General features: G+C 36.0%; 1 protein-coding gene across 3 annotated transcripts in view; it reads right to left on the reverse strand.

Moving 5' to 3' along the window:
- The window catches only part of LOC121418475 (solute carrier family 13 member 3-like), a 50,693-nt gene that overhangs the window by 25,299 nt on the left and 5,147 nt on the right, over positions 1–20,247 (reverse strand). For 2 of the 3 annotated variants that reach the window (XM_041612379.1, XM_041612378.1), the window contains exons 3-12: positions 17,750–17,924; positions 16,259–16,332; positions 14,433–14,612; positions 12,791–12,913; positions 11,627–11,719; positions 9,736–9,840; positions 7,821–7,924; positions 6,342–6,565; positions 3,786–3,947; positions 359–496 (exon numbers count right to left, since the gene is read on the reverse strand). In XM_041612379.1, the coding sequence (XP_041468313.1) occupies positions 359–496; positions 3,786–3,947; positions 6,342–6,565; positions 7,821–7,924; positions 9,736–9,840; positions 11,627–11,719; positions 12,791–12,913; positions 14,433–14,612; positions 16,259–16,332; positions 17,750–17,924 (1,378 nt within the window). The remainder of the gene's footprint in view (positions 1–358; positions 497–3,785; positions 3,948–6,341; positions 6,566–7,820; positions 7,925–9,735; positions 9,841–11,626; positions 11,720–12,790; positions 12,914–14,432; positions 14,613–16,258; positions 16,333–17,749; positions 17,925–20,247) is intronic. The other variant, XM_041612380.1, reaches the window with a different exon arrangement.

Consider the following 20,247-nt stretch of genomic DNA (forward strand, 5'->3'; position numbering starts at 1 on the left):
TTACATTTTATTAGTCTACTTTTTTTCTTGTTGGAGGCATCATTTTTATGTTTATACATGTGTTTATTTACAGCCATTTTGAAAGGCCCTTTCGCATTAATTAATCCCCGATGATTTTACGACCACCTGTAAGTGTCACATGGTCGATCTCTGGTGTCTTACGAGCGTGCTAATTGTGCGCGATCGCACAAACCCGAGGCGGTGGTCGTGACTGGTCGCGTGTGATCTTTGAAAATGTTTAAAAATCCAAATACGGTTAAATGCGATCTATCCACTCGCATCACCTCGTACGAATAGTATGTACAGTCTAATCGTGAAATAAATTATCTGATAGATTTCTACATGTTAAACGTCTTACCATATCAATGACTTTGATTTCCTTGTTGGCGAATGCTATGGCATTGGACGTGGTAGCTACAGGAAGCATGAAGGCGAAGGAGGCACAGATAGTCGTAGTTAGCATCAGATATAACGGATTTATCCTCATCGCGACGGCCTGTTGATACCGAAAAGAGGTACAAGATTATAGTAATGAGCGCCGAAATGTCTTTAATCATGTAATTAGGTCCACAAAATTAGGTCTACAGGTTAAAACAAGGATGATGACCAGTTTGATAGGAGGCAAGCCGACATAAAGGCAAGCCAAATTAAATAATACTTGGAAAACAGGAAAGGGTTTGTAAGTTATAGGCCTACCGTGTCCACTCCAGTGAACTTCGAATTTCATGTGGAATTCCACTTGGTTCGGTTCTTGGGCCCCTATTTTTTTTTCTTGTATACATTAAAGGACAAGTCCACCCCAACAAAAACTTGATTTGAATAAAAAGAGAAAAATTCAACAAGCATAACACTGAAAATTTCATCAAAATTGGATGTAAAATAAGAAATTTACGACATTTCAAAAATTTCACTTCATTTCACAAAAAGAGTTATATGAACGAGCCAGCTACATGCAAATGAGAGAGTCGATGATGTCATTCACTCACTTTCGTTTGTATTTTATTATATGACATATGAAACATTTTTATTTTCTCGTCATTGTCATGTGAAATGAAGTTTCATTCCTCCCTGAACACATGGAATTCCATTATTTTAACATTTTGTGCTTCAGGCAAGGAGGTCCTAATCGTCAAATTCGTAAAAATTGAAATATTGTATAATTCAAACAATAAAAAACAAAAGAAATAGTGAGTGAGTGACATTATCGACTCTCTCATTTGGATGTAACTAGCTCTTTTATATAACTATTTAGTTAAAAATAAGCGAAGCTTTGAAATGTCATAACTTTCTTATTTTACATCCGATTTTGATGAAATTTTCAGCATTGTGCTTTTTTTATTTTTCTCTATTGATTTAAACCAACATTTTTCTGAGGTGGACTTGACCTTTAAGGATCTTCCTAATGTCTCTGAAGTACTCTCATTTATAATAGTTGCAGATGATGCAAATGATTTTTTTTTCAGTGATCCAGATTTAATGTTACTAATGCATAAAATGAAATCAGTAAGGTTTTTGATTGGTTTAACATGTTTAACGGGTTAACAAAGAAAAAACAAAATATACCACTTCAAATACAAAATGATAGTAATGCATTGAATATAACAAATTCTGCTGTATGTAATAGTATTACTCGGATCAATTGCATACAGTTTTTAGGTCTGATTATTGACGAAAAACTAACGTGGTCAAACCATATTGATATGCTCTAAGATTGCTAGAGTCATTGGCATTATGAGCAGAGTGAAATTTGTTATACCCTCCTCTGCATTGTTACTTATTTATAACTCATGAATATTGCCACACTTATCATATGGTAATAATTTGGGCTAGTTTTTCAAATTATCTGGTAAATAGAATATTTTTACTACAGAAGCGTGCCATGAGAGTTATTGACAAGGTTCATCATAGAGCACATACTTTATATTTTTCTTCAAAAATAATGTAGTGACAATTTATCAACTATGTGACCTGCAACTTGCAGAATTTATGTATAAATGTACCAAAAGTCGATTGTCACAACAATTTTCAAATTGGTACACCGTAAATGATTCCATCCATAATTATGATACCAGGAACTCGAAGATGTATCACAGTTTATTTATTTCAAAACAACCCTAGTTCAAAAGAGTGTTAGATACAGAGGTCAAGTCCTCTGGAATGGTTTACATGATATTCTTTAAAAAATCAGCATCACTCCGAAGTTTCAAAAGGAATTTCAAAAAATAATTATGAAAGAATGTACTGACCACCCTCTTACTTTTCTAAAGACTTGTTAAATTATGGTCGTTTAGGAGATAACACAGACAATTATATTAGGCTTTTGTTATTTCCATTCATGTACTTGTATATTTTCTTTGTATTTTTTTCTCTTTCTGTATTTAATTTATAAAGGATGTATTGCCTTTATACTTGCACTTTTATTACCAGTAGTGGAAAATAAATTGAATTGATTAGATTGATTTAGGTGGCATCTTCTAATTATATGTTTACAAGTTGCCAAAACCTCTTTATATGATACATATGATTTTTTTCTGCCTCCTTTTCTCTTCCCCCTTTTCTCTTCACCTTTCTTGATTTCCTCTCTTTTTTATTACTTAAAAAAGGGATGGTCGCCCTTGATCCCTGCGGCGTTGCCCTTATGTTCCCCTTATTCAAAACGCCATGTTCTAATAGCAGTGTTTCTACATCCAGTAAGACTTTTCCTGATGTAGCCAGCAGCCCAACAAATAAGGGGATTCAGGCGCCTCATCCCCTTTCAATTGTTTTGTCACTTACATACCAGACTATTGTGAATTTATACGACTGAAGATACAGAATATTATGACAATTATTGTATATCACCATGGCAACAATATGCAAGCAAGTCATCGCGTTTGAAATCTCCATGATGTGTAAAATCTAATTGCAATCTTCTAGAGATACGTCTATACGTCTCCTTTGCTTAGTAATAGTGTAAGAGTTTTATTAATTACAACTCAGGATGCATATACGACCGTGATCAACCGGGAGAAAATTCAAGAAACTTTATTCATGACAATCAGTTGCATGAATGGAATAGTACTTAATGAAAGAAAGTCCTAAAATTTTAGAAACAATATGAAACATATGAAATATATAGAATTTAATAAAAAAATAAACATCTAAACTGAAAAGTACAAAAGCTTTAAAGTGCCATCGACTTGTACAGACGACGAGATAACAATAATAATAATACAAATAATAATAATAATATCAAACAAATTTTGCATAGCGCATATCACATTATGATTATAACATGCACTTTCCAATTACTTGGATATTACCCTGGCTGTAGCTTGGTGGTAGTAATTAGACCTATTCACAGTGCACACGCATTTCAAGGAATTTTAATTCCTTAAAATGCGTGTGCAAATGAGAATTACGATATGCCCATTTACCTCACCCGGGTAGAGTGCAGCACAATGCAGATAAAATGTATTGCTGAAGGAAACTACGCCATTGCTGGGATTTGAACCCACGACCCTCTGTTTCAAAGTCCGAAGACTGCTCCACTGGGCCACAACGCGGCCATATATGCGCGCCTTTATTTTTTTACATGGGGAGTTAACGTATCTCGCTATATTGACATGCAAATTATATGTCGTTTTCGCGAGAAAAGGTTTCTCATTCTTTTGAAATGTTACTTTCACACATCGACTTGGCGATCAACGTATCTAGACAAGTCGATGGCACTTTAAAGCTTCCGTAGAAAAGGCAATCGGGAAGAAAAATTATAGAATTGACACAAAAAAATCAATCAAACTTGCCATCTCTGCAACAATGGGTAGAAATATGGTCGTGGTGACAACATTAGCAGTAAGCTCTGTTATGAGTGAGATTATAATGGCTGTGCTGAAGGCCACTGCAAGTGGAGGTATCCCGTAAAAGATTTCAAACTGTTCGGCTAACCATAATGATAGACCGGATTCCTAGAAAATCAGATCAGTAAAAGAGTGGGAGCGGAAGGGGTATCAAAGCTAGATTTTTTCTAACTTAATATGCATAAAGCGATGCTAAAATATCAGAGTAATAACATTTCAAAATGCATTATAATTATGTCAAAAAATATTCCACATGAAGGTTGTTTATCATAAACTCCTTATCAAATAAAAGCGTTTTTTTCTCAAACAATATTTTTATACACATAGAAATGACAGAAGAACAAGCAACTTCTGCCCCAAAAAAATTGGAGAGGTGAAGATAGGATTTAAATGGGACAACCGATATTTATTAAAAAAACAAATGAATATTTTTGGAATTTCATTTTTTTTCAGGGTGACCAGATTTCACAAAATGAAATACGGGACATTTGACCAACGAAGATAAACAAAGAAGCCCACACAAAGTATTAGACTTGTGAAAAAAATATAAAGAATTGGAAGAGAAAGTGAACGAAAGAATAAAAAAGAAAGAAAAGAGATGATTGAGAACGAAAGAAAATAAAGGAAAGAAAAGAGATGATTGAGAAGGAAAGAAAATAAAGGAAAACAGAAAAAAATAACAGAAAGTTAGAATAAAAGAATGAAAGAAATAATAAAAGAGATAAAATATAAGGTTTCCGTCATTCTATGAAATTAATATAGAAAGAAAGAAAAAAAAAGAAAAAAAAGAAAGGAAGGGAAGATGAATAAATGTCTGAAAGACAAAATAAAGGAGAGAATTAAAGGGGGAAAGGTACGAAAAAGAAGGAGGAACTAAATAATGAAGGAAATAAACATGTTTCCTTCATTCTTTGAAAGAAAGAAAGAAGAAAACTGGAGGAAGGAAGGATGGAAGAAAGGAAGGGAAAGAAAGAAAGAAAGAAAGAAAAGAAAGAATAAGGGGAAAAATAAGAAGGGAAAAAATAAAGAAAGGACGAAAGAGCGGAAGGGAAGTATGAAGGGAGGAGAGAACGTAAAAAAGAGAAAATAATGGGAGGAGAGAAAGAACGAAAAGAAACAGGAGACGAAGAGAGAAGGAAGCCAAGGTAATTATAAGGAAAGAAAGAATGAAGGAAATAAAAAGGATATTTGATAAAGAAGGAAAGTAAGAGAAAGAAGGAAAGAAAGAAAAATGAAAAGAGAGAGAGAAAAGAAAATGTCTAGGAAAGAAAGAGAGGAATAAAGATAGATGGAACAAAAAGGGCAAGCAAAAAAGATAGGGTATATATAAAAGAAAGAAAAAGGGAATAAAGTTCAAACTTCAAGTAACCAAAAAATCCAATCATCTAATAAAAATCATAATTTTAGTTGGTGTTTTTTTAAATGTATTTTAAAAAATTAAAAATAAAATGTTTTAGAAATTAATAAAATTTCTAATTGAAACATTGTCAAACTTAAAAATTAGGTGAAACATTGCGGCGGCATCGTATACACCAAGACCCAAAACGAAAGCTGAAACAACTAGATCTATGAAAAGTCAATAACTTGTTCCTCCGATTACATCTCCAAATCATTAATCTGAGAATCCATAGTATAGTTATAAGAATTTCCCGCCGATTTTGTGATTATTAGTGGTGTAAAACTGTTTATCATGTGAGATTGTTTGCACCATTGAGAATTTGCTTTGATCCTACATGACTAGCTAGTAGCCTGCCACACACAGGCAGGAGGCCAGTTCGTTTGCAATGTATTGGGTTAGCAAGAAATCACCGCAGAACTTGTAAAAGTTTACAGTTATCGATTTAATTGTTGTCCCTGCTTCGTCAGCTGTTGGTTATTTATTGAAAATTCGTCACTTTTAAAACTACATTTTGTTCAATATTCTGAAATACGGGACAAATAGGCGTCCCGGGAAGGGTTTGTCGGGACGCCGGGACACAGGAGCAAAATACGGGACAATCCCGGGAAATACGGGACGTCTGGTCACCCTGGCAGACATATCCAGCCTGGTTGATCTTTTTTTTTCATTACTCGTTGAAACAAGAATGAATAAATGAAATATTAACGTCAATCAAAACTTGTCAATAAACACGCGCATTGCATCAGTACATAATTTCTTACGATCAAACGTATTTGAAACCTTTATAAAAATATGACATGAACAAATCAAGTTTGATCAGGGGCGGCGCCAAGGCTTTTTTTAAGGGACAAGTGCAAGACGACCAAAATGTGACGTAATAGTTTTCTCCTCAGTTGAACTAAAAGCAAGTCGATGGGTTATACACGACCCAAATCTCTCTTTCTTCGACACGACTTTTCTTCCGTCTTCTTTCTCCTCTTCTCATCTTATTTCCCTATTTCTTAGTACTTGAAAATTCACAGGGGTGTACGCCTTCCCTGCCCCCCTTCCCCATCCATGACGCGCCGCCCCTGTGTCTGGGGGATCGCCATCTTTTTACTCACTACACATCCATCTGCTAGGGCGAATCCTCCGCCTACAACGATGAGCACACCCCATGGCATCTTCTCATGTACGATTTCCCAGTTGATGAGTGCGGGGATGCACTTCACTTTGGCTATTTTTGGGTGATTTTCACGCCCATCGTCGCCATCGTCATCATCACTATTAACGCCAGCCACACTTGCACCGTTTGAAACAATACTTTCCAGATGACCATGGGCTGAATCTGTTTAATTTATTAAATGAAAAGAAAAGATCCCAGATTTACAAATTTAAACCTAAAGCTCATTTGCTTGAGCATTTCAATCGCATATGCAATAGGGCAACATCACATGGGGAGTGGGTCAGGGGCAACCACCACCTATGAATTTAAAGAAGAGAAGAAATAAAAAGGAGAAAAATAAGGGGATAGGGAAGAAAAATGCATCCCACCCCCCCCCCAAAAAAAAGTGTTGTGGTTCGTGTAACGCTATGACACCTATATCATTTATTTGAGAAGAAAATAGCATCACCTTTAGTTTGTCTTGTCGATCAAAAAGACTTAACGAAATAATGAAATGAACAATAGATATGTGGAGAAATCTCCATAACTTAACCCTATCTTAACTGGGTTATTTCAGACCGACATATACTCGGCCGCTGATTGCGCGATTGCCGCGAAAATTTGCATACGCGTAGAGCCGGAGAAGACTGTATATTAAAATTTCAAACAATTAATTGCACATATATTTTTATTAATTAATTATGCAAAGAAATGTACGAAATTTGCCCTAAATTTGGCCTTTTGTGCATGTTTTTGCATTTAACTCACTTCATATAGCTAGTAGAATGCTAATTTATGGTGAGCACAATTATACATCTTTATATTTCTAACAAAAATCTACAAAAAAAATGCCGAAAAGTAATGAATTTTCTTATGTATCTTATTGGGTTTTTTTTCTTACCTAGGCTTTGTTTTTGTGTTTTTTTCGATGATCTTTATCGGGAACACTTTAGTGTTCATAATAACTAAAATTAATTCATCTTAATCAGGAACAGTAAAAGTAATTATACATTTATGATTTGGGGTTGCAAAGCACAATTTGCATTGACTTTGTACACGTAATTACGTTTTTGAGCGCTTATGAAATATTCCATAATTTCGGGACCGCGTACCCGGCGGGCGTCTCAATTTGGTCTCAAAAGATGCGGAAGGTTTGAAAGTAAAATTTCAGCGAGTGGCGCGGTCAAAATATTTTGTGCGGCGGCGTAGCGTCGGAATTTGTCGAGGGGGTCAAATGTCCCCCCCCTAGTTTAATAAGGGTTAACACATGTCCTTCTACAAATAAAGCTTCCGCCCGGGCTATTAGATATATATTTTCAAATTTTAAGGTCCCAAATGAAAACAAGTGGGGAAAAAAAGAAAGGTGTTCATTTTTTTTTCACCAAGGTACTACAACTTTCAATATCTAGTAGAGATAAAATGAATTTTGTTGGCTTACCACGCATTTGCTGGTCTCTGATTCTAATCAGACGTAGAGGTCGCTCAGATGGGAAACAAAAGAGAGAAATGGCGATCAATATGGTCGGAGCTGAACTTTTGACGCTGGAAGATTAAAAACAAATATGAAATATGAGTGAAAATTATATCATATCACAGCATCCATTCATTATAAAACATAGTTGTGCAATTACTTCTACTACGAGGTTTTCACGACAATCAATGTCGCTAGGTCTTGTCTAGTTCTAACGTTAGCTTAGTCTAGACGGTCGAGACTTCAACGTTAGATCTGGAAGTAACGCTAGATCCAAAGTTAGATAAGTCACGTTTAATATTAGATCTTACGTAACTGTTAGAGATCTAACGTATGATCTAACATGACTGTCTAACGTTAAAGTACAGGTTAGATCTATTAATTATCTAGTTTACTGGAAACTAGTTTAGTGGAAACTAGTTTAATGCGTAGTGAGAACGGTCAAAGCGGTCTTGGAAGCGATCTTCCAAACCAGTTTGGAAAACTACCTCGCGATGTAGTTTTCAAGATCGCTTTGCCTGGTTAAACTGGTTTTAGCGTAAGTGAGGACACAACCGTTCTTCGGGAAGCGATCTTCGCACATTTTGAGCGCGCTACTCCACACAACAGGTGTAGAATGCCTATGCTGCGGTTTCGAATTTCGCGCGAAACGTCTCACCCCACTGAGAGCGTTTCCATAGCAACAAGAGCGCTTTATGTGAAGTGATTTTGAAAACCACTTTCGTGTGATCAAGTGAGAACGCTAGCAAAGCGATCTTCCAAAGTGGTTTCCTGAATCGGTTTCCAGTAAACTTGTTTTAGAAAGCGTAATGAGAACGGCCTCTTAGAAACGATCTTCCAAACCAGTTTGGAAACCACCTCGCGATGTAGTTTTCAAGATCGCTTTGCCTGGTTAAACTGGTTTTAGCGTAAGTGAGGACACAACCGTTCTTCGGGAAGCGATCTTCGCACATTTTGAGCGCGCTACTCCACAGGACATGTGTAGAATGCCTATGCTGTGGTTTCGAATTTCGCGCGAAACGTGTCACCCCACTGAGATTGTTTCTATAGCAACAAGAGCGCTTTGTGTGAAGTGATTTTGAAAACCACTTTCGTATGATCCAGTGGGAATGCGATCTTCCAAAGTGGTTTCCGAAATAAAAGCTTAATGAATTTGGTTCCTAAAATATCTAGATCTATACAAGCACCGGTATGGACTGCTTTGATATTCGAGAACTAACGTCAGGGCTAACTTAGGCCTAACCGTTAACAGTATAGATCTTGACCCTAACTTTAGATCTAACGTTTAATTCGCGTCATAAAATATGTATGGACTGCTTTGAAATTCAAGACATTGTTGTTTCTTTCGGCTCGCGGGTACCGCACGCGCACCGGCCAGAGCATGCCCTCGCCCTCGTGCATAGTCGCGTTGCGGTCCCTTTGACCATGTAGAACCAACCGCGCCTCTCACAACAGTCCACATATCTATATTATTCACTTCACAGTACATATCTATTTCACGAGTTCAATCAGGGTCATAACTGGGGGTTCTGCTTGTACGGGTTTACCAATGTTTGAATATTTTTCGAAAAGTGTGTTCATTGTATGCATGATGCACACACGAGGTTAAGGACAATATATATTCATGGCGTTATTGGCCAAAACTATGGGGCGAGCGAGCAAAAAATATAATCTTTATTAACGCAAAAATCTGAATTTGTGATAATGTTCAAGAAGTAATATCATATTTCAGCATTTTTCCTTGTCATTTTATTTCCTTTTCTCCTCTTTTTTCATCATGACACTTTTTTGTGTGTGTATTGGGGGAGGAGATCCATGGCTCCTACCCCCATCCCATCTGTATGCCAGTGGTAAGGGTAGTGGTACTCTTTTTTTTACTTACCCAGGAGGAAATAAAGATGCCCAGCCAGGAAAGACCTTGGGATCTTGGGTAATCCAGAGTGCTATAATGATCACGAAGTGTGCTAAGATAGCCCATTCTGCAAATCTTGTATTATGAAAACGAAAAAAAAGAGAAGAAAATAGTAGATTCAATGAAATGATGAGATAGCAAAGAAATTCATAGCAGTTATTTCTGATAGCCGTGACGTGGTGGTGCATGTCTGCCTTGAGCATGAAGGTAGGCAGTATTACCTTTTTCCTAATAAAAATAGAATAAAGAATGTTTAAATTTGGATTATAAAATGTAATAAATATAAGATGTCATACAAATGATGGACAGATGATAGTGAATCGGTAGGTCTTGTTAGCAAAAGGTAACTATGGAACTATACTAAAACCGTGAGGCACAGCCGAGTAGGTTTAGACCAGATTCCATAGTTTTTTTGCGGATGATTCAATGCTTTATACTCGCTCGGATCTACATGGGTGTTGTCAGCAACTACAGAATGACCTGTCATCGTTTGAAAGCTGGGCTGAGAAACAGAAATTTCGCTTCCACCCAGACAATTGTACAGTTCTGAAAGTTGGTCGAATGCAGTCTGCATTTAAATATCACCTGGGTAAAGAAGATGTCTCTTTACTTCTTAATAATAATAGTCAGTTGTTGTATAGCGCATAACATATTATGAATAACGTCTCTATGCGCTTCCAAAGGACTTGGATATTATTACCCTGCTGGCTGTAGCTCAAGCAGCTTTTACGCGCTCGGCATTTCAAGGAATAAATTCCTGCCAGGTACCCATTCACCTCACCTGGGTTGAGTGCAGCACAATGTGGATTAATTTCTTGCTGAAGGAAACTACAACATGGCTTGGATTTGAACACACGACTCTCTGTTTAAAGTCCGGAGACTAATCCACTGGGCCACAACGCTTAGTGAAAGTCAGGTAGAGAGGGACTTGGGTGTACTAGTTGATGCCGGGAGTTGATGCACGATCGACTCGCCTTCAAAGACCACATCTCACAAGCTGTCTCTAAATCAACTAAATTGCTGGGTTTAATGAGGTCTTTTGTAAATTTGGATGAAGAAACAGTTTGGTCACCGAAAAGGTGATCAGAAACGGCTAGATAGTTTGCAGCGAAGAGCTACCAAGTTAATCCCTCGAATGAGGAAATTGTCCTATTCAGAGCGACTACAACACTGCCATCTCTTCTACATAGAGTATAAGAGGAGATATGATAGATGTTTATACATGTAAGTTCATACATGGTATCTGTGACACTAGCACAAATATGCATGTACGAAGTAAGGAAGGGATGCTTTGAGGCCATTCCCAGAAAATTGAGAAGCAGTATGCAAGGCTTGATGTAAGGAGGTTCTTCTTTTCAAATTAGTTCTTGGCACAGTCTACCAGAAAATGTGATTTCAACATCTTCTGCAAATTCCTTTAAGAATCGGCTTCATAATCACTGGAAGAATGTTGCTTTTGTGTACGACTTTGAGTAATGGATTTTATATCTTGCCACGTGTAACTACTTGCCACACGCAACTAATGAAACGTATAGTGTGAAGCATACAGTTTCCTTGGACCGAACAGGCATAGTCCTACAAGAATCGTTGGATTAAGGTAAAAGTAAAGTAAAGATACCTTCTGTGTAGGCAGAAAGGTATATGAATAAAGAATAAAGCATATAGAATATAACATATGAACTGTGAAATATAAAAATAGAATATAGAAATCAGAATAGAGAATATAGTATATAGAATAAGAAATGAAAATAATACAATATAGAACACATAATGTAGAATATAGAATACAGACTTTAGACTATAGAATACAGAATAAGGAATATGGAACACAATAAAAAAAAAAAAAAACGTCCCAACATACCTTATAGGACCAAGATCGTCATATGCTCGCTGTATTACCTTTCTAATCTTTTTGGCTTTGGAGGTGCTTTCTCTGTTACTCTTACATCTGAAACTAATCAATATAAATAATGTTTAATCAGAAGCCCATGAATTCATTGGAAAAAAAATAATCGTACAAAAAAATATTACGATATTAATTATAACAGCATGAACGTCCAAGGTCCAACGCTTCAAACAATTTACCTCGGATGTGCATTCTTCGCTTGAGTAGAACAAACGTCAACAGGTTTATCGAAGTCTGAGGAAGGTGAATTTCAGCTGATTCTTAATCATAAAAATACTGGCTTGATGGAGTTACTACTAATCTACTGCATTCATTAAATAATGTTTAAACTTTTATCAACCTCAACAATTGTTTCGGGAGAGCTTTCATGCGCTCCTGATGAGTTTCTCAAGCCTTGAGACTTTCTCTTGGTAGAAAGCCGTCCCAAATAACTGTTAATAATTGTTAAGGATGGTAGAAGTTTAAACATGAATTACTTTTTCCTCCCCATTCGATGGCAGTTTTCTGTACTACTTTTATGTTGAGAGTCTGTGGTCGCGAGGAACATGCCGCATTGCACATGTTTTATTCTTCATATCGCCACGATCTCGGGTTCATATACAGTCCAAAGGAATGAAGTTCACATCACACCATACTTGTGAGTATTAAACTGGTTGATCAAATATAATTTCTATATACGATTTCAGTTCAATCTGAGGAACCCTGTGGCTGTTTCATGAAGCTGTTGGTCAGTTAAGAGCGACTTAAAGAACGACTGGTGAACCTTTCTTACGCGCTCACCCGTCGCCAGTGAACATTTTGGTGTACGGTTTACCACGTACAAGAAAGGATCGACAGTCGTGGTCTTAACTTAAGAACGACTTTATGAAACATCAACAAGGTACAATATTGAATAGCCATGGATGTCAATTGAAAGTACAATATCGCGTTTTGAAAGCGGGGGGGGGGGGATGTTGAGCCGACAGTGTTGGACTGACCATGCAAAAACAAACACACGTAAATCTGAATGTCACGTGAAAAATGTTGTATATATTTTTTTAATGGAGTGAAGAAACCAACAACACCCAGGTTAAGTACTTTATTGCGTAAATGATTAGATATATGCGATTTTATACCAACCTGTTCCTTGGTAGATACATGAACTGGAGCCAAACCCATATGAGTAAAACACATACAATCATCTGTGGATAGCAGTAGAGAGTCCAAGTGCCAAAGTTGAGACCCGTCTCCTTACCGAATAGACTGAAAATTTTAGTTTTGAAATGCGTCAAGAACATTCATTAACTTCATCTATTTCATCTTTCAACAGACAAGATGGCAGTATGGGAATATGGAACTATCAAAGTTGGTATTGTAAGGTGGGAATCGACTAATCCTTATTCCATTATGAATTTAATGACTGTTTGAAAATCTCGCTACGCTAAATGATAAAATATCATGGCCACATTGCTTTAATCAACATAAAAATCTTGAGTTAGATAATTTCTTGAACAACAATGTACGCATACCTTCTTTTTCTTAACATCTCTAACCTTAATATCAACATTTTTATTTTGCTTTGCATTCTGTTATTACCATGTATAGGCCTTCTCCTGCTTTAGGCATATTTTCCATCACGTCCGTAGGACAAGAATCGAGTATATGAATATTTTAGAGAAAATGCACGAAACAAGAGGGGGCAAATATAGTATAAAGTAAGTCTCTTCTAGGGATTCCACAAGGCTCAGTTTTAGGGCCTCTATCATTTCAAATTTATATTAGGCCCCCGTTCCACAGAGGGGAGACCTTTGAAAGTCCAAAAATTGACAAGGTCTTACAGCTAGTCGCCAAGATCACTGAAATTTGTCATCTATGTGGAAAGGCTCAGAAAGACTCCTCAAGATACCTCTTGTCTTACTGGACTTAGACAAGTCATGTAGTTATCTTTCAATGGTCTTTTAGAGATCTTTCAATTATCTCTCACGAGTTTTAGAGTGATCTCTTAGTTTTGGGACTCCTGAGGACCACGAAGAATAATGAAAGATCCATCAGAAATCGTAAAAGACCTCGGAGATCTTTGAAAGTTGATTAAAGGACCTTTTAAAATCAAGCATGTTTCATGGTCTTACAGCAGTCTTTCAGAGATCTTGCTGTATGTGGAATAGGAGTTTTAGTGATCCAGCTTCTAGTATTAAATCAGGAAAGATAGTTTTGTTTGCTCACGATGCAACTCTGTATGTCTGTGGTGGTACTATGGAATTTGACGAAAATCAACTGAACTCTGCAATGAATGAAGTTTATGTCTAGACATGTAAAAAGGATTGACATTATACGATAAAAACCCCTAGGTAGTGTTTCTTGGTTCTCGGCAGTGATTATGGACTTTGCAGGGTGACACATTATCTGTTAAAAAAACAATGAAACTATTTTAGATTGTCTATCACCACACAAATGTTTGGGTTTGATAATTGATGATACATTGACATTCGAGTACCATGTTGACTTAATTGTGAAAGGCTACAAAAGCTTGATACAGAAGAAAAAAATGTCTTGGAGCAGTGAACACGGTTCATTGTAAAAAAAAGAAAAAAAAGGCAGAGGTCATAATGGCAGAGGTAAAAATGACAGAGGTAACAATGGCAGACGTAATAATGACAAAGGTAAAAATGGTAGAGGCAAAATAGATTGACTTGGATCGTTCTTATATCCATGCACTCAATTGTCACCGGAGCAGGTGCCATGGAATCTATAACTGTATAAGGTCTCAGGAACCTTTCTTTACCTTTCAACAACAGCAACGCAGACCACATTCGCTCGGGTACCAACTAAAGATCCCGTCCCACCTATATTGGCAGCATAGGGAATGCAAAGGAAAATGGCTTTGCATAGACGTAGATGGCACCTGTCTTGATCAACCGAGGACGGGCTTGGTGGAAGATCGACCACCGAATCCATCTCTTCCCTGTATTGCAAGAGTTATGATAAAATGTATGGTCTCGTTGGTCGATTTTTTTTTTCATAAGAAAAAAAAACTTTATATACAAACTAAGGACTATCATTAAGGATCTGCTAATCTCATTGGTGAAATGAAATAATTGCCAACAAGGAATTTTTGCAATACTACGCAGACGTCTTCTTGAACGCAGAGAATCTATTGACAAAGGCTCTACATGACAAAGCAGCCCTTGTCGAAAATCGATGAATCAAAGAAACAATGTCGTCCTGGGCTCTGGACCATAGAAATGTTTGAAATTATTCGTCCGGTCCGCATCTCATCACGATCTGCTGTCCCAGTCAACCAACTTTCGACAAAGACCTCTCGGCTGTACATTGTGATTTAACTTGAATTTCCAATAGATTAAACACGTTGCAGAATACGTCCCCTTTGCAATGACGAAAACTCCTCAATAACGTAAAAACATAGGACGACTTCACTGCTATGAAATGAAAAAAAAATGAAGCCTGGATTAATGATAAAAAAAATCTTTTTTTCTTTCTGTCTTTGATCGAAATAATTAGTTGTTATAAAGCGCCCGTTCTTCTTATACCACAATCAAACTGCACGATATTTTTTTTTATTGTTGCTGCAAACATCTAATTCTATGAACAGTTAGACCATGGACCCTAAATGTCAACAAAATAGTAAAAAATGCAAATAAATGAGGAAATAATAAATTTAACATGATTAAACCCATGTAATATATAGAAGCGCCCTGGGAATTGAATCTAAAATCTATCCCTTGTAAATATAAGAAACGTTTTGGTATTTATCATATTCCATTATAATATCATAAAGGGACCAATATTCATTGATAGTATAATTTTCGACAGGAATTAATAAAGGATTTGATTTGATTTTGTTTTATTTCCACATTTTGATAAAAAAAAGTATACAGTAAAAACGATGTTTAAGATTTTTCGCGATGCTGTTTAAAATTTTAAAACTTTGTTTACTATATAAAGAACTTTACAGAAGTTGTTGAACAGCTTTTTTGATAATTAAATAGAAAAAATTTTGTTATTCAAGAAGATTTTAAACAAGTGTTTAAACCGTTTAAACAACCACTGTAAGGTTAAAAAGTAAAGCGTTGTATAAAAAATACAAACAGCATTTTACCATGTATAACAAAATGATAAGCAAACATTTTCAATCATAATGATAAACATACATATAATTATTCTAAACCAAATATAATTTATACTTATAATATTTTGTTCTCATTATTGAAACATGTATATATGTATATATATATATATATATATATATATATATTATTCATATAATATGTATAAATTATGCAAACAGGTGATTCCATATGTTCAAGGGGGAGATATAATTTTTACATTTACTGTAAATATTATCAATATTTAGAAAGATTGGAGACCGACATCTTTAAGCTGGGAGTTGAAAATTGATTGAGGACTCGAAAGGGCAGGGGTAAGAACACCAGACTACAGTACAATAAAAGAGACTTATCTTTTATTGTCAAATAAAATATTGGAAAATAAGTAAAGTGAGTAGGGAAAGAAAAATAATAAAATGGGAAAAGTATAATTATGATATTGCTAAAAGTGCAGGTGTGAATGATTACTAACGATGACACCCACCTTTGTAATTCTTGGCCGTTTCTGTTGAATCCTTTCATTTGTTTTTCAGGAGGGAAAACAGTTTGGTTGTTTGGCTAGTCGATAATAAAGAAAGGGGGGGGGGGTGAAGATCGAAATTCTTTCAAAAGGTTGTACCTTCGAATAATGAAATGCATCAAAACACAAAGAGATGTTATTATTTTGTATGCTTAGCTACATCAATCCTCAATAAAACATTCAAAAAGTAAAATGATTGTCATACAGCAACATTAAGGAATTCATAATTACCTATATGGGGGAAAAACACTGCATCATTCCAAATTATAAGGGGGAGGGAAGAGAGAAACGACTTACAAGGAGGGATCGCCTCTCACGTGACAAATATTGAGGCGTTATAGCAATAACTACAATCAGGGTCAGATGAAAATCTGTACCAATAACGTTTGTGGAATAACTGGCGATGACGAATGTCAATATCAATGATAACGGTGCTAACAATTTAATGAACTCCACCAGAAAATGTACACATTTAAGTGTTCAAGTTATGCCATGTTATAGAACAAAATTTGTGTCTCTGAGCTCACCAGACGTTGTAGTGCTGTTGTCTAAATACGCCAATTAGCATGAAGGAAAGCATTTTGTGATGGGGTTTACAAAATTTCTAGCACCACTGTAAATTATTATGACAATTTAAAAATCTTATTACATTAGGAAGCGTGTAATTTCCTTGATCTCGATAATCTCAGAGCATAAAATGCTTTGAGATTATCGAGATGGCCTAATATAGATTTTTATTAGTTTTTATTATCAGTTGATGATTATTCATGATTTGAGAGAGAAAATATATTTTGGAGTTTGAAATATACTGATATTTTATTGCAATTTGACAGCTTTATCAAATCGTTACCGTACAATGACCCGAATAAAAAATGAAAATTCTGATATTTTAGCCATAACACTGTTCGTTCCGACTTATAGACCTATATTTCCCTTTATACGTTGATCTTCCTGACATGCGTGAATGTTTTCAGTTGTATTTTATCGCGTCAAGGTCTACCCATTAATGGCAAGGCAGCCGCAATAACATATTGATTTGAATATATTTGAACTAAATAAAGCATAGTACTGAAAATTTTATTAATTGGATCGGATCAAAAGAAAATCTCATGACATTTAAAATTCCGCTCATTTTTACAAAACAGTTATAAGCATAGCACACAAAAGCCAACATATGTATTTTTTTAGACTTAGTAATATGGAGAATCTTGATGTTATCATAATAAATGATACACAAAGGTGATTTGATATTTGTCATGGAGGAAATAATAGGTTGTTGTTTTTTATTCATAGAGTAAAATATAAAATTTGCATAATCTGTTCTAAGACAATGGCTTATACACTGCCGAATATTCGACCCCTGCCCACCTCCTCCCTGGTCATATCGGATAACCCCATTATCTCATACATGGTTTAATAAATCATCTTTACTACACATTGATATTGAAGCCACACCTTGTATTCTACGTTTTCTCCGAGGTCGCACTCTATCTCATGCTCGCCGTCGTTGTCCTGTGTTTTTATCTCGTCGAGCACGGCTCGAGCAATGGGAAGCATCATGGCTGTCACGGCTGTATTACTCATCCATGAAGACAAAAAGGCTGTACCACTCATGAAACCCAGCAACAATCTGAATTAGGACATCAAAAATGAATAGTTAAAATCCGGGTGCCAGGTAATAATGGCAGAGGTAATAATGGCAGAGGTAAAAATGGCAGAGGTAAAAATGGCAGAGGTAAAAATGGCAGAGGTAAAAATGGCAGAGGTAAAAATGGCAGAGGTAATAATGGCAAAGGTAAAAATGGCAGAGGTAAAAATGGCAGAGGTAAAAATGGCAGAGGTAAAAATGGCAGAGGCAATAATGGCAGAGGTAATAATGGCAGAGGTAATAATGGCAGAGGTAAAAATGGCAGAGGTAATAATGGCAGAGGTAATAATGGCAGAGGTAAAAATGGCAGAGGTAAAAATGGCAGAGGTAATAATGGCAGAGGTAATAATGGCAGAGGTAATAATGGCAGAGGTAAAAATGGCAGAGGTAAAAATGGCAGAGGTAATAATGGCAGAGGTAATAATGGCAGAGGTAAAAATGGCAGAGGTAAAAATGGCAGAGGTAATAATGGCAGAGGTAATAATGGCAGAGGTTATAATGGCAGAGGTAAAAATGGCAGAGGTAAAAATGGCAGAGGTAATAATGGCAGAGGTAATAATGGCAGAGGTAATAATGGGAGAGGTTATCCAGGGGGGTGGCCAGTCATGCGTGACCAAAAAATACGTTTAAAAATCGTGGGTTTTTTTTTCAATTTTAGACGCAGGCCGGCCGCGCGAGCACTCGTTAGGGATATCAAAAACACCGATTTTAAACAAAAAGGGCGGTTTAGAAAGACTGGTCAATCACGGGTTCAATTTTTTAAGGGGTCATATTCTGGCGAAAACTTGTTTAGGGGGTTATCTGGCACACAGAGAAAAACATCGTGTTGGGGGTGTCTGGAAATAATTTGGTCACGCATGTGTACAGCAATAAATATTACCCCCCCCCCCCCGAGGTAATAATGATAGAGGTAAAATGACGGAGTTAAAACTGGCAGAGGTAAAGATGGCATAGAGGCAAAGATGACAGAGGTAAAGATCATGACATGCTATACATCAACAAGGAATAGGCAGATGGACTCCTATCGACGAAATGAGTATTATGAACTGATTAGATATGATTTGGATTTTTCTCATCATTTTAGGTCTGTACTTTATCGTTGATATGAATAAACTAAATAATTTTCATCCAAAAATGATTTCAATAAGTGAGTGACGAAAGGATTTATCTTGGCCAGTTCGTAAGATAGAACAGCACTTCATCACATACCAAACGGATTTTAATGTAAACAACAATGTGCATGCGCTACCATTAACACACTGAAATTGACAAGTTCGGGATTTCTTCGAACCACTTGCATAACTTGGATAACAGAAAAATAACAAAACGTTCTATAATAAAAGTAAAGTTTCCTATTTCAGCATCATAATGGATCCGAATAGATGTTGATATTATACGTATATAGTTTACGGTAAATGTACAATGATAGCAATTAGTGATAATTTTTTCAGAGCAATATCCTCATTGCAGCTAGTCCAAGTGAATGTCAGGTTCCTTAACTAGTTTTTATGGTAACGGTTACAGGATGAATTTGGAAATGTGTAGAGAATCAGGGATTTAAATTTATAGGCGTTTCTCAGGTACTATTCTATCGATGTTTTTTGAAGGGGAAGTTCACTCTGACAAATGATTTACGTAAAAAAAGCAACAAAAATGAAGTGAAAGTTTGCAGAAACCTCATCAAAGATTAAGAAAATTATTTGAAATTTGAGTTTTTGATCTGTTACGTCATATATGAGCAGCAGCTACCCCGTATTTTATGCACAAAAATGTATACTTTTCAATTTTTAATCAATGGTTCGTGATTGCTAAAAAAAATCTTCCAGGAGCGGATAAGAAATGATTTGTATATTGATATACTTAAGGTACAATAAAAACCGTTTTTTTTTAAGAAAATGACATTTCATTGATATTCTTTATGACACCATATCTGGGAAAAACTGCTCGCAAATGAAGTCACCATTAAAATTCAATGGCTTTTTGAATCTTTGGTGGATTCCATAAAACCAATATAATTTTAATTATTTTCTGCTATGTCAGTTTTAATTTCCCTTTTTATGAATTAAGTACAATATTTGGGATCCAAGGTGTCCGGAGGAACGATTTGCCATGAGAAGGCCGCGCATGTAAGTCCAGAAAAAAAAACCAACTCAAGTGTTATCAATTCGGTGCAGAAGATCTAAAATATGATTTAAAATGTTACCCTTTGGTCCAACATTACAATTCTTATTTTCTTCTCAAAACCTTTCGTATTTGATCTACTGTACATGGTAGGGCTTTTGGATTTTATGGCATGGGGGTTTAA

This window comes from Lytechinus variegatus, chromosome 7 (assembly GCF_018143015.1).
Source record: "Lytechinus variegatus isolate NC3 chromosome 7, Lvar_3.0, whole genome shotgun sequence".
Classification (NCBI taxonomy): Eukaryota; Metazoa; Echinodermata; class Echinoidea; order Temnopleuroida; family Toxopneustidae; genus Lytechinus; species Lytechinus variegatus.